Below are 27034 nucleotides of genomic sequence, written 5' to 3' on the forward strand. Positions count from 1 at the left end.
CATGCATTGAATTTGACAATCACATAAAAGACACATCACCTCATTCCAGTAATATTCATATATTCAACAAACAACATGATCATTTTGAATTTGTCCGAATAGAAGAAGACCATATAGAACTGTGTGATTGATTGGAGGAGAAACATAGACCATCCAGATGGGTGTTTCTTGCTCTTAAAGCTACCGTTTTCTCTTGTGATGAGGTTTTTGGGTGAAGAGCACTAGCCCTGAAACTGAAGATGGGTTTGCCATAAGCGTATCTCAAACCCATCTAATTTTTGGACAAACAAATATTTGCTACAGGAAACAAAACCCACAGAAAATATCAATCCTGGAGGAAGATGGCCATCAAAGTTTCTCCTTATGGATCATTGGGCTTGCTCATGTGATCTATACTATATAGACCGATCAAAGTTGTCTTCAGGTAATAAATAGAATATAAACAAGCCAATGAGACATAAGGAATATTAGTAACATACAATAGGAAAGGGAAAAAGGAACATATTAGTAACTCGGCCGAGTAGTATCATCATTATCATCAGCAATAAGGTTGACTCCATTGTTCTTAAGAGCATTGACAATGGCCCATACCTTGGTGCGGTTCTTAAACCCTTTTTTCTCTACTTCCTTGTTTACATCAACATGAATCCCTCTTCCCTGCCCTTGTTCAAGACCCTCCACCTTGAGCCGCATGGCCAACACCTCCCCAACAACTGCTGCTGCCTTGGCATTGCAGGACCGGCCGCACTCAAGTGATTCCTTGATAGCATGTTCAACTGTTGATGCCGTTGCAACAATCCGTCCATTATTTCTGTCTACCACATTCGCTGTGATGTACTTTATTGATATGAACAATCGGAGCACGAACCGCTTTAACACAGTCATTCTTCAACAGCCCTGATGTTTTGTTCATGGTAAATCAACTAGATTTCAAATTACATCTAAATCAGAAGCATCATAAGACTAAATCTTTACTTCTAAACTTTTTGGGGGTAACCCAACCCTAAACATAGTCCACAGAAGAACTTCAGCAAATTAATCCTGTAACTTTGTAATGGTGTACCATGGAATTTAAACAACAAAATATATAAAGAAACAAAAAAGAAGAAAGAAAGTACCTCAGATGTAAGGTAATTCCTAGGTGGAGCTCACTGTGAAGTTCTTAACCCTTCCAAACTGAAAGAGAAAGAGAACAGCATGTATAAACATATTCCATACACGAAAAAGGATAATCCTTCTAATTGTCAAATTCTCCATTTTTAAGGAAATGGGCTAACCAATGATTTTCTTAGATGAGAGCTCAACCACCCAATTTTCACATTACTGAAGTCATTGAAGGAGGTAACTAAAACTCTTAGATGTAAGATAAAAGAGCCCATATGGTCAGAAATCAAAGTTAAAATCACTTCATATGTCACATGGAACCTTAAGAAATAACAGAAAATAGATATGACACCTCTAAATTCCAAGTGTTACATTATCTATAATGAAATTTCTTCCCTCAAACTATTCCAACATACAGGATCTTACTTCTACAAAGGGAACATAGTAAATTCCATTGTGTCACAATGGATTATGACTCATAGCAAGGCCCACATTTAGTTCTCGCACCCATGAATCCTGTAGGATACTAAATCTAAAAGAGACATTGAAAACTTAAGCAAAAAATATAGATAACATGCAAAGAAACATGTCCAAGATACACTGCAGTTGAACTTTTGAGACCCCATTTTGTATTTATGAGAAGCCTGTATAAAATTTCTTCAAATATTTCCTTTATATTGAGGTAAATGATTAATCCATAAGATATAAATCAATTTCCCACTAAAACTTTTTCAAGAAATAAGCTAGAGTTCTGTAAATATCTGCAAAGATCATAGGCTATCAAAATTATACTTCCTCAAATAAAATATACCATAAATGTCAAATACATTCGTACTCCAAATACTAAAATCCTATCTATGATGTGTAATCTCGGCAGCATATCTGGGTTTATCAGACCTCCAAATACAATTCAACAATAATTCATCTGAACACATGCCACCAAAGTCATAAGGAATATCTCCGAAACCATTTATTCTCCATCTACAATTTATACAACTGCTAACAATAAACCTCAACTCGAGGGATCACCATCTAGCTCTAAAAATTCATGATATTAACACATAAGTGAGCCAACACTCAGTAAGAAGCTTAGAAAACGGTTGCAAGTTTCATAACAAGTTTCCAAATCTTTAGTGAGTTTAATGAGTTTAAGAAATAAAATTTTCTGTCAAGTTACCAAAATATACAACAAAACATCTATTTTAAATAAGCAAATAGTCCAATAAATCACCACGCTCAAACATCACATGGTAAGATCAAGATGCTCATCATTTCTAAGCCACAATTCAAACATTTCCCCATATGAAAATTATGCATTTTCAATATTCGTATAGTAATCAACTCAAAAGGATAACACATAATATTATACTGAAAAGAGAGTAGTTCCATGAAAAAGGTTGCAAAATGCTATTTGATCAAAAAGATGCTTTCATGCAATAAACTTGTACTTTTTAAAAAAACCTACTAACTAGCTACTTTCTCCCTCGCAAGCACAATCTAAAACCTTCCTTGAACCATCTCAAACAAACTCAACTAGAACCTCACCAAGAATGAACAAACCTATCAAGTAGGTATGATAGCTGAAATCTACAATTAATTAAGCAAAAATAGAGAGAAAAAGAAAAAGTAACTGAAATAACATTTTTCATTTAAAGGACAACAACAACAAGAACAAAGTTCTTTGCCAATAGCATGGTAACCTAAAACAGGAAAGCCCTAACCTCCATAGGGCAGCCCCTAACCTAAAACAAGACAGCCGCAATTTCCACTAAATTCTTCCAAAAAGCTTAAATAGTACAAATACATAGCTGCTCAAAACAAAACCTGGCCCAGTTTTACAAAACCAACCCAATCGATCAAACTTCTTCAAGAAGCACCCAACCAGATCTATTTCACAACAGAGGTGCCTTACAACTCCAAATCATTCCAACAGCCCCTAACAACACAAATTTGATCCCCAACAATACAGATGTAAAAAGGCCATGTCCTGGTCTAGGACTTCCAAATTTTATCCGAGCTCCCAACATTATCATTGATAGTTTCAGCCCCCCAAATACTAAACAAAAGTTGAAAAAAAAAAGTTTTCAAATGTTCAAATAAAGTTTACATGGCTTCTCATAGCCATTCCCAAAGCCGGTTTCAGTGTTTAAGAAAAATCCCAATTTTAACTATAAAACCTACCTTGAATAAAGTCCATGAAAATCAAGTTTATAATTAATAGATACAATGTTTAACAACATACTTTGCCAGTAAAATATGCCATTCAAATAGTTTTTACAAATTCTAAATATGCCTCATCAAGAATTTTTCCATAGAGGTATAAGTTAGCCAGCTAGAACAGCCCTTACCATGGGTTAAACCTCTTGTCTTCATTAAAACAACTCCAACAGCTCCATTTGACACAAAACATAAGTCCCTAATCAAACCCAATTAAGGAAACTTTGAATTTGAAATAAAATGAGTTGTTACCTTGATTCTTGTCAAGCCAAACCTAGAGAGAGTTCACTCTTAACTTTTAGGTGAGTTAAACGCAATCCGATGACTGGGACCGTGGAAAAGATGGCTGTAAAGAGAAGCTTCAGGTGGTGGGGAATGCATGACCAATTGGTGAAGGAAAGAGACCTCTTGCAAGGTTTGGCAAAGAGAAAACCAGAGAGAGAGAGAGATTCACTTCAATGGGACCAGCTAGTTTCAATTTGCTCTAGCTAATGGCTGAAGGTGGCCTGGCTGGCCTTAAATGGCTCATCTAATGAAGACCAGCCGGCGATATTGACAAATGGGACATGTCTTGGTTGGGGTTTGGTGACCCTTAACAGAAAAGGTGGTTGGCGGTGTTGTGGTGACTGTTCCGATGGTGTGACAATGATTTTGTGGACGGCTGTGTGTGCAGGCAAGGCATGGCAAAGAGGAAGTCGGCTAGAAATAGATATATAAGGGGAAGAGATACCCAAATGAGAGAGGGAGAGACTGCCAAAATTGGGGGTATTGGTTACAAAGGGAGTGAAAAAGGGAGGCGGGGTTGGCATGGGAGGAATGGCCACAATTAGAACTACCTTGGAGTGGCTTTACCGAAATTGTCCCATAAATTATTAAATTTCTTAAACATTTCAAAGATTAACCTTTCTAAAATGAAGAGTTTATACCAAGCAAATTAATCATTCTCAAATACATTACCTACATAAAAATGATACACAAATAATGCCCCTAAATCTCACTTTAAGATTTACAATAGCTGGGCTTACAACTTGGCCTCCTCTCTCACCCTTCTCTCTCACCTTGTCTCTCTTTTGCCCTTAATCTAACCTCATTTTACACCCCAGAAGTGTCCAGTGAAATGCTAGAACATTGCTCTTCCTCACAACCTCTTCTACTCACCTCCATATCTCGACCAACTTGCTCCCACATTTAATTGTTGGCTCTTGTCACCGTGAAGGAGAATGGTAGTTCTTTGCCTGGTTTCCGAAGGATTCGTATGGTGGTGGTAGGGTTGGATTTGGTGGCTGTTCTGGGTTCATGAGGACATGTGTGAATTGGATAGCAAGGAGAATTTTGCTTTACTGGTAGAGATTATGAAGTTCATGAAGTAATCAATGAATTTAGAAGCATTTCCAAACATTCCGATTCAACCCGATTAGCTTCCCATGAACCTCAAATCTTTGTAATAACGACTTCACATGAAAAGCAACTGGCAGCCACTTTCTTTTTCTTACAGAATCACTTTCCTATGTAATACTTGGGAAGCTGAAAAACCCAATAATTCTCCCAAATTCAAACCAGCCCTCCGCCCCAACCAAAAAAAAAAAAAAAAAAAAAAAAAAAACTAATTCTTCTATTATCAATCAGATTTGAAGGAACAGAAAAACCTAATCGTGGGCTATTATAGAATTGGATTTTAAGCGACCTCCACACAATTGTTTGTCTTCTACCTTATGAACATCAAAGCAAAGCGGTTTCCTAAAGACACCCTTTAACAAAATTCGGTTTGTTTGCAGAGTACTAAAGCAATAACGGAAATGGGTTTTATTGAATAAACATAAATATGGAAATCCATTTCTTAAAAGAAAGAAAAAACAAAGAAAGAAAGACATTGGAGAAAGTATACAATCAAGCAAATAGCAGTAGAGGTTTAATTGCAACTGTAAAAAGTTTAAGCAAAACAGAACGGAAAGAAGCAAACAATTAGCTGCACATAATGCTTGAAGAAGACTTACCCAAAGTCAGTTAAAGAAGAAAGGAAACCGGGAAGAGCCATTGATCGCGGCAACCTTCGAGCAAGCAAATGGAATTTAGAGATGTAAAGGGAGACGGTTTTGACACTTTTGAGTCTGAGAAAGCAAACGACAGCGTAGCAGTTTTAACCCCAAAACTCCGCGTTCCGCTTGCTTGTGCTGGCTACATTCTTTATAAAGTAAAATGATTTTTTTTAAAATTTTATTTTTATTTTTATTGTTATTTTTTAAGGGAAAAGCCTACCCGTTCAAACTATTAAAAAATTGACAATGTTCCTCAAGGTTAGTAAAAAAAGACAAAAATATCATACATTTTTGTAAATGAGATAAAAATACCCTAATAAATTCAAAAAAAAAAAAAATTATTATTTTTGTCTTTAACAAAGAGGATTTAAAAAAAAAAAAAAAAATTCCCGTTTTCCATTTTTTAAAATTTTGAGTTTTATTTTTTTAATTTTTAATTTTAATTTTATTAAGGGTATTTTCATCATTGGGATATATCGACATTTTTTTTTTTTTTAGGAATATTATTGCAATTAAAAATTTGACAAATATTGTTAATTGGATACTAATTTAAGAGAGGTATACGTAATTTCCTTTTTTTTTTTAATTTTTTTTTTCTTTCATGCCAATGGTGTGGGTGTCAATTAAATGCTGGCATTAAAACCAAACATACACGTTATTTAAATGATGAGCTTTAGTTAAATAATAAAAGACTTGATCTCATCATCTTCTTTGTTCTTTTAACCAAACTTTGAAAAACCAGAAAATTTCGAGAAAGTAAAATAAAGAGTCTTCTTCCCTGTTTTTTGTGTTAGGGTGAGATTAAACCTAAGGTTGTGGCTATGGCGGCTGAGAAGAAGAGAGGAAGAAGATGTTGTAGGATTGAGGGGGTGTTTGGCAAATGGGATGGCCTAAACACTGTAGTTGATGTACATTGATGTGAAAAAAAGTAAGAATGTTTGGTATAAAAAAAATGAAAAAGTGGTATGGAAAAGTGAAAAAGTTTTGTTTTGTAGTGATTTTTTTATTTGAATAATAATAAAAAGTGTATGATTTGATATTAAAAGTGAAAAAGTTAGAATGTTTTGATGTTGATTTTTTTGGGAAATGGTGATGAACAGTGTTTGGCCCATCCCCATCCCCATTACCAAACAAACCCTGAAGGTGGCTTGAGTGAGAAAGAGAAGTGTCTGAAAAATATCAAGTAGGTTGGACACGTGGCATGAGGGGGCGTAGTTCAATAGGAGAGCTAGCAAGCATTATTCCAAGAATGCTTAACAGCTGTATAATACCTTGTTGTTTCAGTAAAGGGTAGTGAATGAAATCGTTGAATTGTATGGTGTTGAGATAGTTATCAACCGTGGTAGCGACTTGATTCAAAGCCTACTAAGAAAGAACAAGGATTAGTAGTGACAGACTGTGAAGTGGGGGGTATGGCGGTCGTGACACCTCTGATGCCTGAGTGAGAGTTTGATTATGACAAGAGTAATAAAATAAGAAAATAATGAGCAATAATAACTAAGAATAATAAGAGTAAGAGAATGAGTACGTATCTGTATCATAAGATGACTCCTCATTTTATAGAGGCTGTGAATGGGTAAACTCTAGTGCGACTCTCACTTGACTCCCTTGATTCGTGAGAGTGGTTGAAACCAATATTATCCTTTGAGATAATGATAAGTACCAAATATTGCATACTTGGACTCCTTTATTTACATTAGTTAATCCTTTAACCGTGTCGTTATTTAATATTTTATGTTTTTAATATTTTGTAGGTTGTTGAAGAAAAACTATAATTTTAAAGGGAAAAATGCAAAGTTTGGAAGAAAGCATACTTTGAGAAGACCTAGATGATGTGGTTAAGTTTAACCAAATCCAAGAAAAAGATTAAATCGGATTAAAGATCAGATTTGATTAAATTTCAGATTGGATAAGATTTCGGATTGGAATTCAAATTCAGATTCTGTGCATGTCTCAGTATTTTGACCATAGCTTTCCGCTCAAATATCGAATTGAAGTGATTCAAGCGGTATTGGAAAGCTAACTCAAAATAATACAATTCATTGTGAAATAGGATTTTCCTAATTCGAATGGTTACTATGCCAAAATTGCCTCGCAATTAAAGGACACAAATCTGGATGAATCCTATTCCGATTTCAAACTTCTATTTTGACTAGGAGACAGACCTCTGAATTATCTAGGTTTAATAGGGTTTCTAGGACTTCCCTAAGCCTATAAATAGACTTCTTTGCATTCAAGAAAAGATTGAGAATTCTAGAGAGCAAAATTCTACAATTTTTCTTTTTTTAGTTTAGGTTTTCTTTAGATTTATATTTTATTTTTATGTGGAGCTAAATTCCCAACTATGGTTGGGGATGAAACCTTACCGATGAAGAACATCAATACTTTCATGTAAGTCTTTATTTATTTGATTTTATTGGGTTTAATATTTCAATTGTTTTACGTTTTTTCAATGTGTGGAGTGATTCTTGGATATCTTTTGTGATTCAATGATACACTTGATGATTTAAGATAATTTCACATAATTGATTGCTTGATTTTATTTGACTAAATAATTGGATATCTCTTGTGATTTATTCTACGGATACATTTGGTGTTTCAATTAAAATTTGATATCTTTTGTGATTTACGGATACATCTGATGATTTAATTAATATTGGATTGCTCTTGTGATTTGTGCAATGAATGGATACACGGGATGATTTTGATTAATTATTTGAAGCATAGTAAAACATATCTAAGATTTTAATTGTGAGAACTTCAGATTAATATTGATAAACATATGATTCGGTGAGTGTGAATTCCCAAACCTCAGTATTTTATCTCTTAGTTTATTTTAATTAGTTTATGTTTGTCTTTTAATTTTTAAAACCAAAATTAAAACCCTTTTGGACCTAGATTAGGATTTAATTAGTTTAAATATAAATTTCTCTTTCAAAAACACTATTTCCTGTGGGTTCGACCTCGCACTTGCAATTCATTAAACTATAAATGATTCGTACACTTGCGAGTAATTAAATTTGCACAACAGATAACATGAGAGATTTAAGTAGATAGAATATTATGTATTTAGACTCCTTTTGGGAGAGATTTAATTAGTTATTCCCTGATTTGGGATGTAATTCCCTGATTGGGCTGTTTGGAGAGTGATCGTGCTCCCTTGATTATAGGGGTACATGATTCTGCAAGCAACCATTTCGATATGGTGCATAATCGCATGCTTGAGTGCAGACCTGATATGATAGAGTGATCGTGTTAGGATTTTATGGGCTTTGGGCTTTAATGCTTTGGTGTCCTGGCGAGCCATGGGTCTCTTATTCGAAGTGGGCCTTTTGGTTTGGGCTTCGAGATATATTTTGTATCAACAGTACCCCACCATTCCCTTAGGTCACTATAATGGCCTAATGGGAATAAATGAATTTCTATCTTTTCTTGGGCTCATTATGGCAGAATTGGGCTTTCGAAACTTTCCACCCATCTTATCTCTCCAATTTACTTTGGCGCCCCCCCCCCTCCTTAACTTTTTTCAATCATCCAGGAATGCCACGTTTTGAGGCGTGTCACGCTTTTTTGAGGAACATGATCATGGCCATAATGACAAAATATGGCACACGTTTTCTGTCACCTGCGGTTGACGCGTGTCAACTCAGGGTTTGGTTGTATTCGGGCATTTATGAGGCGATGGTATGTCTTCCTTGCCATCGTTTTCTCCAAGATACTTTTTAAATTATTTTGAGGGTCGTTTGAACCCTTTGGAGACAAGTGGCAGGTTTTAGTGCGCGAGCGGATAAGAATGTTCCATCTAGCTGCGTTCCTTTTGAGATTTTTTAAGTCTGCCATGAGACACTTAAACTTCTGGTGGACACTTGGCAAAGTGAGTTGCAATATTAATTGCGGGGACGCCTTAAAACTAGGGTTGCTCCTTTTCTTTCTTCACTACCATCAAGTATCTTGCTCTCCTTTTGTTTCAAATTTGTCTATCTTCTTCTTTTCTGCTCCTTGTTTTTCGATGGAATTCAGCGGACTACTCTTCGTTCCCGAATCAGATCTTCAGACTTGGAGGTTTGCAAGGAAGTATATAAGTTTCCCGAAGGTGTCTGAATCCGAGTCCTTGTCGTCGGCGAAGGTGCCACCGGTCCAGAAAACGGAGACGAGATCTATTTATTGCTCCAAATTCTGGAAGCTGGTTTCAGATTACCGGTTCCCCGGGTGATTAGAGAAATTTCGCACATACTAAACTTGGCTCCTTTTCAAGTTTCTCCAAATGGCTGGCGAGTTCTAATAGGGATGGCCATCCTTTGGGCGAGTTACATAAGGATCAGGGACGTCTGCAAATCACGGCGAGGGAGTTTCTTTACCTGTATTATGCTCTCCCGGTTAATGACGAGGCGGACGATATCTAGAAGTTTCATGCCTGAAAAGCAGGGGCTGTATTCGAGCTTCCTTATAGGATTTCCAAAATCAAGAGCTGAAAGGACAAATTTTTCTTCATCTCTTGGGGATTTGAGTTTTTTGAGAACAAACCTCATGATTTTCCTCTAAGATCTCAGTGGGGCAAGATTGCCAATGGAGCCTTGCATTTACCCGTACTTCCTAACTCTATACTGATCCGTTTGCATAGGGCCATCAATTGGGCAAAGGATGAAGTTACGGTATGGAATTTCTGGACCCTTGGTGATTGGTTGATCTGAGCTGAGCATATGGTAGCATCTCTTGGGTATGGAGACTTATCAAACTTGAGCGAGGCCCAGAAAAGGGAACAGGAGCGTAGGGCTGATAGTTTTCCTCACCTTTTCTTTGCTGGTACTTGCCTTGGCTATTTGGCTGATGATACAATCCGTAGTCGCTAGCCAGACTTCTACAGGCCGAAAACCCATTTCATGATTGTGAATGTTGCTGAAGCGGGAGGCCTTGCTGGGGAGGAGGCAAACCTTGTAGCCGGAATTGGTGAGGCAAGGGCTAAGTCATCTGGCAGTCCTGCTTCTATTGGGTCTGTGGCATTGGGTGATTGGCAAGGTGTAGCTGCAGATCATATTTCCCATGGGGAACATTCATTTGTGAGGCCCCCCAAACGGAGACGTCTACGTAGAGGTTTTGGGGGTCCTCTAGATGCTATTCATGTCCTTTCATCCAATACTGCTAGTGACAGCGCCTTGGCAAATAGTTTTGTTAACGCCCCTGCTGATAGACCAAGGGGGTTTGCCTTATGTTGACAGATTAGAGAGTTCTTCTGCTGGCAAACCAGGCAATTCATTTGAGGGTTCGCCTTCTACTGCTGGTGGACCAAAGGTTTTGTCTTCTGTTGCTGGCGGACCAAGTGTTTCGCCTTTTACTGCGAGAGGTCCTTTTGCCTCTTTTCATCCTAGTTCTCCTCCAACGGATGCTGTTGTTGGTGAGGCGGTTTGAATGATGCCTCTGGCTATACAGCGACCTGGTCAACCTGTGGTGCATTTAGTTTTTTCATCATCGTCTTCTTTAATGGCCAGCCAGACTGGTTCACCTGGCACAGGTAAAGGGGTTTGTCCTCCAACTTTTATAAACATCACGTCTTCTGAGGATGGAGAGTCTTCGGATGAACAAGGCAACTTTGGTGATTATGAGCCTGCTGAGATGGTTGTAGAAGAGGTGCCTTCCTAGCTCTGGGAGCTGCTCCTGAAGAGGATCAACCGGTCGAAGCTATAATGGAAGATATGCAGCCGCCTTCACCTTTGTGTGCAGCTTTTGAGGATGACCAGTCTGTTGGGACTACAATAGAGGAGATGCAGCCCCGGCTAACTCTATGTGCTCCTTAAGTGCGATCCAATGGTTGCGGAAGATACCGTCATTTGTACGGAGTCCGTTCATACAAAAAATTTGGAATCTTTTGAGGATGGCGATACAGCCATCTCAGATTTAAAAGTTCCCCTACGAGATGTGGAGGAGATGCAGGTTTTTCCTGGGAGGCTTTCATCAAAAGTTATTCCCCCTGTCCGGACTAGAAGTCTTCCAGAGGCTACCACTCCCCAAGTGTTTGAGAGTTTGCCTTGTCTTGGGGTGAACTCTGATATTAATGGTTCACTTGGAGCTTTAGTTCGTTTGTTGGGGCCAGCATCAACCTCTGTTCCGGTGGACCTCATAGCTCTTCAAGTTTGCTCTTCATTGGCACATACCACTTTAGATGTCGTGGCCTTGTGTTATGGAATGGCTTTAGGGCACAGAGCCCCTGACATGGCTAGCACTTCTCGGCAGCCTACTGTGTCAGAGCTGGAGTTAAGGTTGGAGGCCGCTTTGAGGGAGAACTCCCAGCTTCATGAACAGAACCGTGAGCTATTGCTGGAGCTAGAGAGGCAGCAGTCCCTGGAAACAGTATGTACCGAGTGTATCCACCTTCAGGGTGTTTGCAGTGAAGCTGAGGAAAAGCACTTGGTGGATCGAAGGGTGAGAGAAGACGCCACAGAAGAAAGAGATGAGTTTTTTGCTCTTTTGCGCTTCTAGCATGGCCGAATCCTTGCTCTCAAAGAGGAGCTATGGCGTGTTCCAGAGGCTAATCGTAGTAGTTAGAGGGGCATCTTTAGGAGTGGATTCAGGGCGTGCCAAAGTTTCTGGCGTGGAGAGTTTGGGCCAAGGAACCCTAAAACATTGAGTTGGCGGGACATCCCTATTGAGATTTGACAGTCTTTGTTTACAACTAGGGATCAGGCCCTCAGGATCGCTTGTCCTTTTGCTTTCCTTCCTCTCCCATTGGCTGAAGGTGAAGAGCCCCATGCTGAGGAGAATCTGACTTTCGTAGATCTTGATAGTGAAGATGATCTATAAAGCTTTTGTTTTGGACCCATTTCTGGGCCGTTGTTTATTTTAGTATTTTGCTTATGTACCTGCACTTTACTGGAATGAAACAAGTTTGTGTTAGTTTTCTAAAATTCTTTGTGCTCCTTGTGTGTTTGAGTTTTCTCTTTGTGTGGAAAAAGTATGGGAAAAGGACCATTCCTAGGGGATGCTTTACATTGTGAAACTGGGAGATTAGGAGAAGTATGTAGGCTACCCAACACCATTTTAACTAGCTATATAGAGGGGTACTGTTTTTAAACATGTACGAAGTATACCTCTACCAACCCAAGTGGGATGATCACCTTTTAGTTTTCCGTTATTCAAACGGAGGCATTTAATTTGATGGCTACCCAACACCATTTTAACTGCTGTATAAAGGAGTACCGTTTTTAATATATACGGAGTATACCTCTACCAACCCAAGTGGGATGATGACCGATCACCGTACCATAGTACCTTAGTTTCACAGTGGAGTTTCCCTTCTGATGTTTTTGTACATCTTTTTGCTAGAGATAGAAAGAGATGTGGAACCGTTGAGTGATCCACCTGGAGTTATTTTTGGGGGGAAGCATCCCCGGGTTACCAGGGACTCTCCGATGCTTAAGTCAGTATTGGTGTATAGAATTTAAAATGGGAAAAGAAATAAAGAAATGGATTTAAGTGAGGTTAATCACCTTTAGTTTGTTTGCGTTTCCTATTCTTGACGCTCCTGATTTGTTCTCCCTTGCTTCTTTTGCTTGTTCATGTTAGCTAAAAGAAGACATAATAAAAGTAGATAGTATGCGGTTCATACCTGAGGGACGTGGGCTAATACCCCTTATAGCTGAATTTATTGATAATTTAGCATTCCAGGGGTGAATCAGCTATTTTTCGTCCAGCGTTTCGACATGGTATGTCCCGGATCGTCGATTGTCCTTCACCTTATACGGGCCTTCCCAGGATAGACCCAGTTTGCCGTCTGCTGGATCTTTCATTAGAGGCATCACCTTTCGCAGAACTAGATCTCCGTTGCTAAAACTGCGATGCCTTACCTTTTGCTTGTAATATCTTGTTGTGGTTCGCTAGTAGGCTGTTATATGAATGGCGGCCTGAGTTCTTCTTTCATCAAGTACGTCCAGACCTTCTCGCAAAGCCTCATCATTTTCTTCTTCATTAAAATTGGCTTGCCTGTGACTGGGCAGTCCAACTTCAATCGGGATCATAGCTTCACTACCAAATGCTAGAGCGAACGGGGTATCTCCGGTTTTTATTTTTGTGGTCGTCCGATACGCTCATAAGACTTCTGGTAATTCTTCTGCCCATAAACCTTTGGCTCTGTCCAGCTTCCTCTTGATCATCTTGAAAATTGTTTTGTTAGTTGCTTTGACTTGCCCATTTGCCTGGAGGTGTGCTGGTGAAGAGTAATAGTTGCTGATGCCAAGTGGTGAACACCATGCCCTGAATGCTGGGTTATCAAATTGTTTACTGTTGTCTGATACAATTGAGTGCGGGATACCGAACTAGCAGACCATAGATCGCCACATGAAGTGCTCAATTTTTTTTTTTTTTTTTTTTTTTTTTGGTGATGGTGGCTAGTGTTTTAGCTTCTGCCCATTTGGTGAAGTAGTCGACTGCTACCATAGCAAACTTGACTCCTCCTTTTCCCGGTGGTAAGGGTCCTACAATATTTACCCCCCACTGTGCGAATGACCAAGGAGTGAATATTGATGTGAGATCTTCCGGCGGACTCCTTGGAACGTTGGCAAATTGCTGGCACTTCTTACAGCTTTTGACCATGTCGTGTGTGTCCTGAGCCATTGTTGGCCAATAGTATCTCGTCCTTAGAGCTTTGTGGGCTAGGGATCTTTTTCCCGAGTGATTTCCACATATTCCTTCGTGGATTTCCCTCAAGACATAGTCTGCTTCTTCTTTGGATAGACATCGCAAGATTAGATGTATAAAACTCCATTTGAATAGGACATCATTCTGGACAAGGTACCTTGCTGCCTGACAGCGAACTGCCTTGGCTTTTGCTGGGTTCTCCAGAAGGTTTCCTTCTATAAGGTATTTAACAACGAGTTTAGCCTAATTTATATCGTGAATAGACAGTATATACCTTGAAACTTGGCAGTCCTTAATTGCTGGTGTTTCTGCTTCGCTTATAATGGTTTTCTCCCTTGGGGGTGATTTAGAACTGGAAGAAGCCATGCAGGCTAATTGGCCTGCCTTAACATTTGAGTCCTGTGAGACTTCCTGAATGCAGAATTTTGTAAATGTATCCTCCTTGGAGTCCAGTGCTTTCTGCAGATACAGTTTGATTTTTTCTCCTTTCGCTTCATATTCACCGGTTAACTGGCCCACCACCAGTTGAGAGTCACTTTGCACACTTACACTGGTGGCTCCTAGTTGTTTTGCCAGATGGAGTTTGGTGATGAGCGCCTCATATTCAGCTTCGTTATTGGTTGCCTGGAACTTGAACCGGATTGCGTGTTGAATGATGACCCCATCAAGTGTTTTAATAACAATTCCAGCTCCACTCTTTTCTGAGGATGATGACCTATAAACTTCAATGAACCAAACGGGCTCTGACTCACCTTCATTTTTTTCTTCAATCTCTTCTGTGAATTGTCCCAGGAAATCGGCAATTGCTTGTGCTTTTACTGCGGTCCTTGGGTGATACTTAATATCGAACTCGCCTAGTTCGACTGATCATTGTACCAGGCGACCCGAGGTGTTTGGCTTGTGGAGAGACTTCTTTAGTGGATGACTGGTAAGTACCTTAATAGGATGAGCTTGGTAATAAGGTCAGAGCCGTCTGGCGGAGGTGATCAAAGCGAATGCTAACTTCTCAATTCCCGGATATCTAGTTTCTGCCCCTTGTAATATGCAGCTGGTGTAGTAGACTAGTTTTTATATTTTTCGATCTTCCCTTATAAGAACATAATTGACAGTGGTGGCAGTGGACGCCATATAGACATAGAGTGGCTTACTTGGTTCGGCTCTACTAAGGAGTGGTGGTTTTGCCAAGTATTTTTTAAGGTTTTGGAATGCTGCCTTGCATTCAAATGATTTCCGCAATATTTTGAAGAATGGGAGGCTTCTATCCATGGAACGAGCTATGAACCTATTGAGCGCTGCTAAACGTCCCGTGAGACTTTGCAACTATTTGGTATTATGAGGCGGCAGCATGCCAATAAGGGCTTTGATTTTTTCTAGGTTTGCTTCGATGCCTCACTAAGACACCATGAAGCCTAAAAATTTACCGGAAGACACTCCAAAAGCACACTTAGAGGGGTTAAGTTTCATATTATGTTCTTCTAAGACGTCAAAGGCTTCTTCTAAGTCAGTTACATGATCACTAGCATAACGACTTTTAATTAACATATCATCAACATAAACTTCAATATTACAGCCTATTTGCTTTTTAAGCATTGAATTTACTAACCTTTGGTATGTAGCCCCGGCATTTTTCGGTTCAAAGGGCATGGCGATGTAGCAATACAGTCCTCTGTCAGTGATAAAGGCCATTTTCTCCTAGTCCGTCAGGTCCATCTTGATCTGGTTGTAGCCAGAGGAGGCGTCCATGAACCTTAATAGCTTGTGACCAGAGGTAGAGTCCACTAGGAGATCAATCCGTGGCAACGGAAAACTATACTTGGGACAGGCTTGATTGAGATCTGTAAAATTTACACAATACGCCACTTACTGTTTGCTTTCTTCACCATTACAACATTAGAGATCTAGTTGGGGTAGTCAACTTTTTTGATAAACCCTACCGCCAAGAGTTTCTCTACTTGTTTTTGCTATCGCCATGTTACACTCAGGGGCAAAATTCCTTCGCTTCTGGATTACTAGCTTGATATGAGGATCAATATTCAGCCGATGAGAGATTACCTTGGTGTTGATGCCAGGCATATCACTGTGAGTCCACGCGAAGACTCCTCTGTGTTTCTTAAGGACTTGGATGAGCTTCTCACGATATTCTCCCATTAAGTGCTGGCCAATCTGAACTACACGTTCTGTGTTGCTATCGACTTGGATCGGAGAGAGCGATTCTGTCGATTCTGCTTGCAGTAGCTTTTGTTCATTTCATGTGTCCACAGTATCGATCATCATGGTTGCTTTGGCCTGCGGGTCTTTTAACAACGTCATGTAGCATCTCCGAGTGGACTACTTGTGGCCCCTTACTTCCCCTATCCTAGCTTTTGTTGGGAACTTCATTTTCAAGTGGTAGGTGGATGGGATCGCTTTCATTTTATTGAGAGCGGTCCTCCCCAAGATGGCGTTGTAGGCCGAAGGACAGTTTACTACTAAAAATGAAACCATAACAATAGTTTGGCATGGGGGCGTACCTGTTGTGACTGGAAGGTTGATGGTTCCCACTAGGTGGGCCTTGTCTTTGGCAAAGCCAATTAGAGGGGAAGTTCTGGTCGAAGCTTTTCCTTGCCAAACTACATCAGATTGTATGTTGGGGCGTACAGTATGTTTGCAGAGTTGCCATTGTCTATTAACACCCGGTGAATGGTAAATGATGTACAAATTTAATTATACTCGCAAGCGCACAAGTCGTGTGCAATATAGTGTGTGTGCAAGTACGAGGTCGATCCACAGGGAATTGTGTTTGTGAAATTTAATTTCTATCTAAATCAATTATATCTTAACCTAGTTCCGAATGATTTTGATTTTGAAAATAAACTAACATAAACTAAATAAAATAAAAATAATCAAAAGATAAACGACTAAGGTTTTGGAATTCACCTCACTAAATCAAAGCATACATTCTTATGTTTTCATTCATGCATCCGACAAACAATTAAACCCTATATATATGTTCTATTGTTTTTTTATAAACCAATTGAATCATTCGATGAATCCATCTCTATTACAAATCACAACGAATATCCAATTAAGATCAAATCATCCATTGTATCCGTAAATCACAATGGATATAAGTCTCAATCAAATCATTCGATGTATCCGTTGGATGAAACACAACGAATATCCAACATTTTCACGATTTATAAACAATAATCAATCACAATTTTGTCACACAATTGAACTGAAACGAACATACATTACATTAAACGACGGATTTGTACGAACGAAACATAAAAATATAAAACTAATCAATGGTGAGGCTTCATCTTCAACCTTAGTTGAAGAATTAGCCTCTCATGACAAAAGAAATCATAAAGAAACTAAATTACTTCATTAAAATTAAAAACTTACAAAAGAATTCGAGTTCCAAGCTACAAAAACCCAGAAAACACGGAAAGCGACCAAGAACGGCGCCCTCGGCGCGTCTTCGTCTGATCCCCTCAATTGTGAGGCTTAGAGGTCTATTTATAGGGCTTAGGAGAGTCCTAGAAACCCTAGTAATCCTAGGAATTTCGGAGATTTAAGTCCAAGCCCAATTAGGTTAAAGAAAACCTAAGCCCAAATCGGAATAGGATTCGCCCAAAATTGCGGTCCTATCTTGCGGCGTGATTTTGGCCTTGCGGTGCTCCGAATTGGGAAAGTGCTATTTCACAATGAATTGTATAAGTTTGAGTTATCTTTCCAATGCCACTTGAATCACCTCAATCGGATATCTGAACTGAAAGTTATGGCCAAAATACCGAGACGTATTTAGAATCCAATTTTGCATCCAATCCGATTTGACTTCAAATTGAGAAATTCCGAATTAATCCTTTCCTTTATTTGATTAAACTTTAACCATGATTGGTTAAGCTTAACCATATCTTCTAGATCTTCCCAATTTGCCCTTTAAGCTTGGAATTTTTCCAGAAACGCTTTATTTTCTTCCAAAAGCCTATAAAACAAAGAAAATACAAAAAGGAAGTAAAATGGCCTAATTAACCAAAACTAAAGGATTAAAACATGCAAGTTAAGGGCTGAAAATATGAATATTATAGCACTTATCACACCCCCAAACTTACATATTGCTAGTCCCTTAGCAATACAAAACTAAAAACAAGAATGGAAAAACAGAAAACAAAAGATAAATCCATCTTTCGTGGGATGTACGATTGCATTTAGCGTATGCAACAAGCCTTTTAAACCCCTAGGCATCCTTAGAGGACGAGTGAAGTCTCGTGAGGGTTTAATAGAAATGATACCCACAAACATTTTTAGCACTACGTCATTGACAAACACAATTTTCATACAAACATATGGTTCTCATATCATGAGCAGGTTTAACAAAGTAAACACTACAATCAAATCATCAAGCCAACCACAAATCATTCAACTCAAAGGTGGAAATTTGAGACAACACAAGCTCCAAATGTGCAAAGTGAGACTAACACGAAGTTAAGAGGCTTCAATTTTTCTCAAAGTTTGGTGTACCTCAAAATTCATAGGAATTTACAAATGAAAACACCAAAGGCTTAGATCATGACATGCATTTATATATATATATATATATATATATATTTTTTTTTTTTCATTTTTTTTTTTTTTTTTTGTGTAGGCTGTGCAATGTTCGGCTCCCTTAAGCTTTCTAATTGACCTATGTAACGAGTATTGGGCCAGTGACTCCCAAACCAGATGGTTTTAGGGCACTAGATGTAAAACATCCCTAAGGCTTAATTGCTCAAGTCAAAAAGGCTATGAAGCCAAACTAGCCATACAGTCAACCAAGTTGAATTTCTCATCTTTTTACGCGAACACTCAATGCTTAGTGAGGCATGAGATCCGGTTACTCAATGAAAAGCTCAAACTGATGATGACAATTTTTTTTTTTTTTTTTAAAAAAAAAAATTTCTATCTTCAAGCCAAGGTTTCATCAACACTTCATCCTACAAATCACAAGGCACACCCTAATCAATCCAAATCTCAGACCTCACAAACTTTATGCTAGTGTGCTTGTGATAATCAACTCAGACATGTGAAGTCTCTCTAATCCACCGAACGAGTCAAAGGACTCGGATTTCTAATGACATGTAGTGTTCAAAAAGTTAAACACACTAATGACATGCAAACCACAGTTATGATGTAACTCATGACCAATCAACAACATAGCACAATTTTTTTTTTTTTTTTTTGTTTTTTTTTAAACAAAACAAACAGATAAAAACAAACAAAAAGACAATGTGTTTGTCCACACCCCCAAACTTAAATGACACATTGTCCCAAATGTAGCAAGAGACACAATACCATAGGATGCGGAAACTTGAGTGTGCAAAGGCCAGGGCGTCCCCCAAACTTGAACACCAAAACACCTGTCAAAATCTAGCAGCAATATTTTCTCATAGAAACAAATATCAAAAGATTAATTGCTGATAGAAATAAAAAGAAAATGACACAAAATGAAATGACAAAAAGGAAAAGAAATCAAAATAAAGTGTTGAAAATAAAAAGAAAGAAAGAATACCACACTTTCCTCGATCATTTGGGTGTCCAACCAATCCCTTCCACCCTTTCTTCTTAAGAATTTGATATCCCTCTGGAAGGATGTTTTGCCGTCTTAGGTAGCCTAGTTGCTTGCTTCGAAGGATCTTCTTATGAACATGGTTCCTGGATTTGTGACCTTGTGTGCATAGATCCTTGAGAATTTCAGCATGAGACGGCTCTTTGAGACATTGAAGAATTGAAGGTTGGGGTTCATGAATTGTCTCAAGAGGGATTTTGATGAAGGAGTGAGCTTCAGTACTCACTCCCTTGTCACTGGACAGATTTGGAGTTGATGGGGGCTCAATGTGATCAACCTGCTCCTCTTTTTCTTTCTCCTCATGGTTACCCACAATGAAAGGCTCAGCTGCTAATGAGGGTGAGTTAGGGAATGATATCTCAGTGGTTTCCCCATTTTCAATTCGCATCTTAGGAGTGGAGTCCAATAAGGCATCACCTTGCTCAAGTAACTTGTCAAGGTCTAGGTCACATCCAAATTGAGCAAAGCACTTCCCAATGGGTCCTCTAGACTTGTCTCATGAACAGTCTCCTCAACAATTTTCTCTCTCCTAATTGGGGTGGTGGCTTTGACATGCTCATGATAAGGATTGCTAGAATCATCCTCATCAATCATGTAGTGCCTTTCAGCCATCAACTGACTTTGAAGCTCTTCTTCCTCTATTCTAGTGAGTTCAGCAACTAAATAACCAAGCTGTCCTTCCAACTTTTCAATTGCTTGAGTGTTGGCCATGGCTGCATTCTTCACTTCATTTATGGCTTGGGAGTTGACCATGGTGGCATTTTTAAGCTCTTGCAAGGTTTGGCCATTAGACTGTATGAACTCTTTGAGGGTGTTTTCCAATGATAAATCTTGTGGAGGATAATTGCAGGGTGAAGGGGTAGAGGATTGGTTGTCGAACTGCGGATATTCAGGATGGTGCAGTTCATCAAATTGGGGAGCATAATTTCCCGTAGCATTAGCTTGCCACGAGAAATTAGAATGGTTGCTCCAATCGAGGGTGTAGCAATTGAAATTTGATTCAGACCCCAAACTGGAGAAATTGGTGTTCATCTGCTCATGTGAAAAATTGGAAAATTGTCCCCAAGATGAACAATTACCTGAACTATGATAAGGGTTAGAGCAGTATGAACATGGTCCATGTGGGTCAAAATGATGAGGATGGTTGGAAAAAGCGGGTGTCCTACAACTAAGGGTAGCATTAAAATTACCTAAAGGAAAATTCATGCTTATCCTCACTCTTTAAACAAAGCACACTTCTCCACATGAAACATGAACCAAAATTTTTTTTGGATTTTTTTTTTTTGGTTTTTTTTTTTTTTTAAAAAAATAAAATAAACAAAAATACCAAAAATTAAAAACAAAAAATCAAAACAAAAACTCACAAAACGGACCAAACATAAGTTTGGCAAAATTCAAGGTGCTGGCCCGTTTTGGTGTAGTCTGCGAAGGTCCACTCGAGTGCAAGTGATGTGCGATCGAGCGTACATGGGCGCGGGGTGTGCGCTCGCGCGCACCTGCGGAAGTGTCGAGCGCAGGCACGCGGGATGCTTGCTGCGTTAGGCTCGAATGCGCTCGAGTGTAGGTGATGTGCGATCAAGCGCTTTGGCAGGGACTAGTTCCTTCGGCAGAGCTGCAACAGAAACAACAAAAACAAACAGCTTTTTCTCTTTTTTATTTTTTTTTTATTTTTTTATTTTTATTAGTAACTATAAACAGAAACAAATAAAAAAAATAAAAATAAAAGGCAACAAACTGTAAAAAGAAAATAACTAGTAGAAAAATAAAATCAATTTAAACAAAAATCAATTTTCACAAACAAACAAATCCCTGGCAACGGCGCCAAAATTTGATGTACAAATTTAATTGTACTCGCAAGCGCACGAGTCGTGTGCAATATAGTGTGTGTGCAAGTGTGAGGTCGATCCACAGGGAATTGTGTTTGTGAAATTTAATTTCTATCTAAATCAATTATATCTTAACCTAGTTCCGAATGATTTTGATTTTGAAAATAAACTAACATAAACTAAATAAAATAAAAATAATCAAAAGATAAACGACTAAGGTTTTGGAATTCACCTCACTAAATCAAAGCATACATTCTTATGTTTTCATTCATGCATCCGACAAACAATTAAACCCTATATATATGTTCTATTGTTTTTTTATAAACCAATTGAATCATTCTATGAATCCATCTCTATTACAAATCACAACGAATATCCAATTAAGATCAAATCATCCATTGTATCCGTAAATCACAATGGATATAAGTCTCAATCAAATCATTCGATGTAGCCGTTGGATGAAACACAACGAATATCCAACATTTTCACGATTTATAAACAACAATCAATCACAATTTTGTCACACAATTGAACTGAAACGAACATACATTACATTAAACGACGGATTTGTACGAACGAAACATAAAAATATAAAACTAATCAATGGTGAGGCTTCATCTTCAACCTTAGTTGAAGAATTAGCCTCTCATGACAAAAGAAATCATAAAGAAACTAAATTACTTCATTAAAATTAAAAACTTACAAAAGAATTCGAGTTCCAAGCTACAAAAACCTAGAAAACACGGAAAGCGACCAAGAACGGCGCCCCCGGCGCGTCTTCGTCTGATCCCCCTCAATTGTGAGGCTTAGAGGTCTATTTATAGGGCTTAGGAGAGTCCTATAAGCCCTAGTAATCCTAGGAATTTCGGAGATTTAAGTCCAAGCCCAATTAGGTTAAAGAAAACCTAAGCCCAAATCGGAATAGGATTCGCCCAAAATTGCGGTCCTATCTTGCGGCGTGATTTTGGCCTTGCGGTGCTCCGAATTGGGAAAGTACTATTTCACAATGAATTGTATAAGTTTGAGTTATCTTTCCAATGCCACTTGAATCACCTCAATCGGATATCTGAACTGAAAGTTATGGCCAAAATACCGAGACGTATTTAGAATCCAATTTTGCATCCAATCCGATTTGACTTCAAATTGAGAAATTCCGAATTAATCCTTTCCTTTATTTGATTAAACTTTAACCATGATTGGTTAAGCTTAACCATATCTTCTAGATCTTCCCAATTTGCCCTTTAAGCTTGGAATTTTTCCAGAAACGCTTTATTTTCTTCCAAAAGCCTATAAAACAAAGAAAATACAAAAAGGAAGTAAAATGGCCTAATTAACCAAAACTAAAGGATTAAAACATGCAAGTTAAGGGCTGAAAATATGAATATTCTAGCACTTATCAGTAAAGTTGGCCAGAGCCAGCGTAACTACAAGTGGATCATCATGGGGATACTGTATTTTGTGCACATCTTCCTCAGTGAAAGTTATATCAGACATCTGCTCTAGTTGGTGAGGCTTCGGGGCTTTGGTTGGGTGGTCTGTGATGTACACCTCCATTGCTCAGAGCCATTGGATGTATGCCTTTCTCATAGCATTCGTGGGACCACCCCCTGCGAATCCTCCGAAAATCATTCTGATTTCTCCTCTTGCGACTGGCTGAGTTTGTTGTTCTTCTTGGTGGTTCGTCCTTGGATTTGGAGGTTGACGTATCCCAAGACGTTCATTTTGTTCTCTTCTGTGCTGGAAAAGCCTATCAATCAGCCTCTTCAACTGGTAGCAGTCTTCTGTGTTGTGCTCTATGTTTTGGTGATATTCGGAGTACTTGTGTATTTTTCTTGCTTCTGGGGGTGATCGTATGGGCTTTGGCCAACGAAATCCAAGGTGATTCCTTACCTGCATTAACAAGTTAGTTGCCGTACTTGGAACTGGAGGTTGGTGTTGGAGTTGGCCTTGCTGGAAGCGCGAAGCAGGTGCACTTGCCGGATATGCTTTGAACTGATTGTCTGCTGTATAAGGTCATAGACTATTCTCTAATTGTCTGCTTGTTTTCTTCCTTTCTAGAGGTTGTTGAGACTGTTCAGCGAAGGCTCTTACCGTTTCTTCACTGTTGATGAATTTCTCGGCTCTAGCCATGAGCTCATCTAAATCCCTTGGGGGATCACGGCTTACATCGGCCATGAATGGGCTGTAGGGCCATATACCACCCATCAAAGCAAGCTAAACAATTCTCTCGTCTGGGTCATCGACTGTGTGCTTCTCGTGGTTGAATCGAGCCATATAGCTTTTTAATGACTCGTCACATTCTTGCTTGATGGTTAGTAGATATGCCGCTCGCTTGCGACGCCGACAGTTTCCAATGAAATGAGAAAGGAAATTCTTACCAAGTTCATCAAAGGTTCCTATTGACTGGGGTTGCAGAGTGCTAAACTAGCGCTTGGCAGCACCTTTGTAGACTGCTAAACCAGTGCTTTCTGTAAAGGATTGCGTCAGATGCGGCTTGCAGCGTCATGTGAGCTCCGTAGCTTTCGAGGTGGTCAGCTGCATTTTGGCTTCCATCGTAACGATCCATGTGTGGCAACTTGAACTTCTCAGGTAGACCGGCTTCTATGATCTTCTTGGTAAATGGCAGATCTATCACTAAGAAATCATGATTTGTGGAGCATGAGCCATTCAATCGATGGGTTATGTTATCCAGCGTAGCTTGGATAGCGTCCATCCATGCGCTACCCGTGGAACCATCTTCTTGGGTTGGAGGCAGCCTAGGAGGTTCACTGGTGTTTCTAGGTTGGGCCCAACATTCGTTGAGTCCTTCTCTAGGTTGTGGTTCTCATAGCTTATCTGAAGCAAGAGCTCCTAGGTTTCCATTATGTGCTCGTTCTAGGCCTCTAAGGTTCCCAGACGCCTGCTGTTTGGCAGGTGTGGGCTGAAGATAAGGGGGTCAGTGGGAACCTCTTCAGTTTTGTGGTTGTTAGCATCGTGTTGATTGATGTTTTTTGGCTGGGTAGGAGGAACGTTGGCCATGTTGACTGTGTTTTCAGTTTGTCCTTTAGATCTCTTGGCTACTATTAGTGACTTTTGTCCTGTTTGAACTTTTGATCGTTAGATGATCCTCGTTCCCACAGATGGCGCCAACTATTTAGATAGTTATTAACCCTGGTAGCGACTTGATTTAAAGCCTACTAAGAAAGAACAAGGATCAGTAGTGACAGACCGCAAAGTGGGGGGTGTGGCGGTCGTGCCACCCCCAATGCTTGAGTGAGAGTTTGATTATGACAAGAGTAATAAAATAAGGAAGTAATGAGGAATAATAACTGAGAATAATAAGAGTAAGAGAATGAGTACGTATCTGTATCATAAGATGACTCCTCCTTTTGTAGAGGCTGTGAGTAGGTGAACTCTAGTGGGACTCTCACTTGACTCCCTTGATTCGTGGGGGTGGTTGAAACCAATATTATTGTTTGAGATAACATGGGAGATTTAAGTAGATAGAATATTATGCATTTAGATTCCTTTTGGGAGAGATTTAATTAGTTATTCCCAGATTTGGATGTAATTCCCCGATTGGGCTGTTTGGGGAGCAATCGTGCTCCTTTGATTATAGGGGTATGTGATTCTGCATGCAACCATTTCGATATGGTGCATAATCACATGCTTGAGTGCGGACCTGATACGATAGAGTGATCGTGTTAGGATTTTCTGGGCTTTGGGCTTTAATGCTTTGGTGTCTTGGCGAGCCATGGGCCTCTTATTCAAAGTGGGCCTTTTGGTTTGGGCCTCAGGATATATTTTGTATCAGCACATGGATTTATTGGCTGCGACTTGGTTTGAAGTTGCAGTGGGCTTCAATCTGTTTGGTTGTTATTAGTTGGGTTGCAATCTGTTGGGATTGTTAATCAGTTGGGCTTCAATTGAGGGGTTGTTACTAATTGGGCATAACTGTTGGGGTTGTTAGTCTGTTAGATTACTGTTTAGCAGTTAATGAATTGTTAAGGTTGATTGCACATGTGTATAAGGCAATCAGCTCAACTGAAGTGCATTATGAAATTAGCTTGTGCTTTGTTTGCAATTTGTAACCTGGAGATTCATCGAGTGTCTCGAAAACTTAATAATAGTATCTTAGGATTTGTCCAACTCATTCTCTCATTATCCACCTCTCTCTTATCCTTCCATTCCTTTTATTCATACAAATGTCATATTCTACATACAGAAAAATATAAAGAAGCAGGAATTTTTTTACAAGTGGTATCAGCATGCATTCGGTCCTACAACTAGCACAATACAGATTCTCAACAGCTTCAACAATGGCGGATGGAACCAGATTGTCTCAAATGCAGAAGGAGATAGATCACATCGGTAGTCAATTAGGGAAAATCTCAGAGATGAAGGCTCAAATGGTGGCACTTGCTGTTAGCACCAACACTCTACTCAAAGACAGAGGTTACAGATCAAAACATGTGAATTCTCAACTGCCTAAAGCAAGTAACCAAACTGAAAAATTTTGTCATCAGATCATGTGTTCAAAATTTTAAGCTCACCAATGAAATTAAATCACAATTTTTAAGATCAACCAAAATTTTAAGACAGCATGAACATGCATTTATATATATATATATATATCAACAAAATGAAACTGGGACAAAGTGTGTGTAAAGTGTTCTCATACCCCCAAACTTAATTTACACATTGACCCCAATGTGTCTATACATGGAAAGAATTTATCTGGGATATGGACAAAACTGTCTGGAATAGCATGGCTCTTAGCACACCCCCAAACTTGAACTGAAGCACACTTGTCCAGGATAAACTATGGGGTGCCTCCCATGAGCGCCAAGTTTAACGTCTTCAGCTAGACTGTGGTTCTGGTTCAGTATTATTGTTCTACATATTGAACAGATTGAAGTGCCAAATCTTGTGGTGCCAAATCTTCAATTCTTGGTGCAAAGTTTATTTCAATGTATGGCTTCACTCTGTGTCCATTCACCTTGAATGACCGGTTTTTCTGTGGCCTATGAACCTCCAAAGCTCCATGAGGGAACACTTGGGTGACAATAGAGGGACCAAACCATCTTGACTTAAGCGTACCAGGGAAAAGTCTCAATCTTGAAATATAGACCAACACGTTCTGTCCCACATAAAACTCCTTCCTGACCAGTTGCTTGTCATGGTATGCCTTGTTTCTTTCCTTGTAGAGCTTGGCGTTCTCATAAGCATCACACCTCAATTCATCTAATTCATTCAGTTGCAGTTTCCTCTTGTCACCAACTTGTTTTATGTCAAAGTTGAACTTCTTAATGGCCCAATATGCTCCGTGCTTCAACTCCACTGGTAGATGACATGCTTTCCTAAAGACCAACCGATATGGGGACATACCGTTAGGCGTCTTGTATGCAATCCTATAAGCCCATAGTGCATCATTCAAGCACAGAGACCAATCCTTCCTGATGGGATTCACTATCCTTTCTAGGATGCTTTTGATCTCTTTATTGCTTATCTTCACTTGACCACTGGTTTGAGGATGGTATGGAGTGCCAACCTTATGTGTGATCCCATACTTCTTTATCAAGTAAGCAAAGGCATAATTGTTGAAGTGGCTACCTCCATCACTAATTATTACCCTTGGCGTCCCAAACCTAGCA

The 27034-nt window shown here is 39.2% G+C and overlaps 1 protein-coding gene across 2 annotated transcripts; it reads right to left on the reverse strand.

Moving 5' to 3' along the window:
- Positions 1–318: 318 nt before the first annotated feature.
- On the reverse strand, positions 319–5462 carry LOC132164701 (Ribosomal L18p/L5e family protein). Of its 2 annotated transcripts, XM_059575252.2 has the most exons (3): positions 5316–5460; positions 1119–1176; positions 319–897 (listed from the first exon to the last, which is right to left on the reverse strand). In XM_059575252.2, the coding sequence occupies exon 3, from the start codon at positions 883–885 to the stop codon at positions 505–507; it is 381 nt and encodes a 126-aa protein (XP_059431235.2). In that variant the 5' UTR covers positions 886–897; positions 1119–1176; positions 5316–5460; the 3' UTR covers positions 319–504. The 2 variants fall into 2 exon arrangements, with proteins under 2 accessions (XP_059431235.2, XP_059431236.2); XM_059575253.2 differs by lacking the exon at positions 1119–1176 and having other exon boundaries at positions 5316–5462.
- Between the last annotated feature and the right edge of the window lie 21572 nt (positions 5463–27034).

The sequence above is a fragment of the Corylus avellana genome, chromosome 8 (genome assembly GCF_965113065.1).
Source record: "Corylus avellana chromosome 8, dhCorAvel1.hap1.2, whole genome shotgun sequence".
NCBI classification, from domain to species: Eukaryota; Viridiplantae; Streptophyta; class Magnoliopsida; order Fagales; family Betulaceae; genus Corylus; species Corylus avellana.

Bases quoted from the DNA above. Each gene is read 5' to 3' on its own strand.
- LOC132164701 (XM_059575253.2), bottom strand. From the start codon at position 885: ATGACTGTGTTAAAGCGGTTCGTGCTCCGATTGTTCATATCAATAAAG.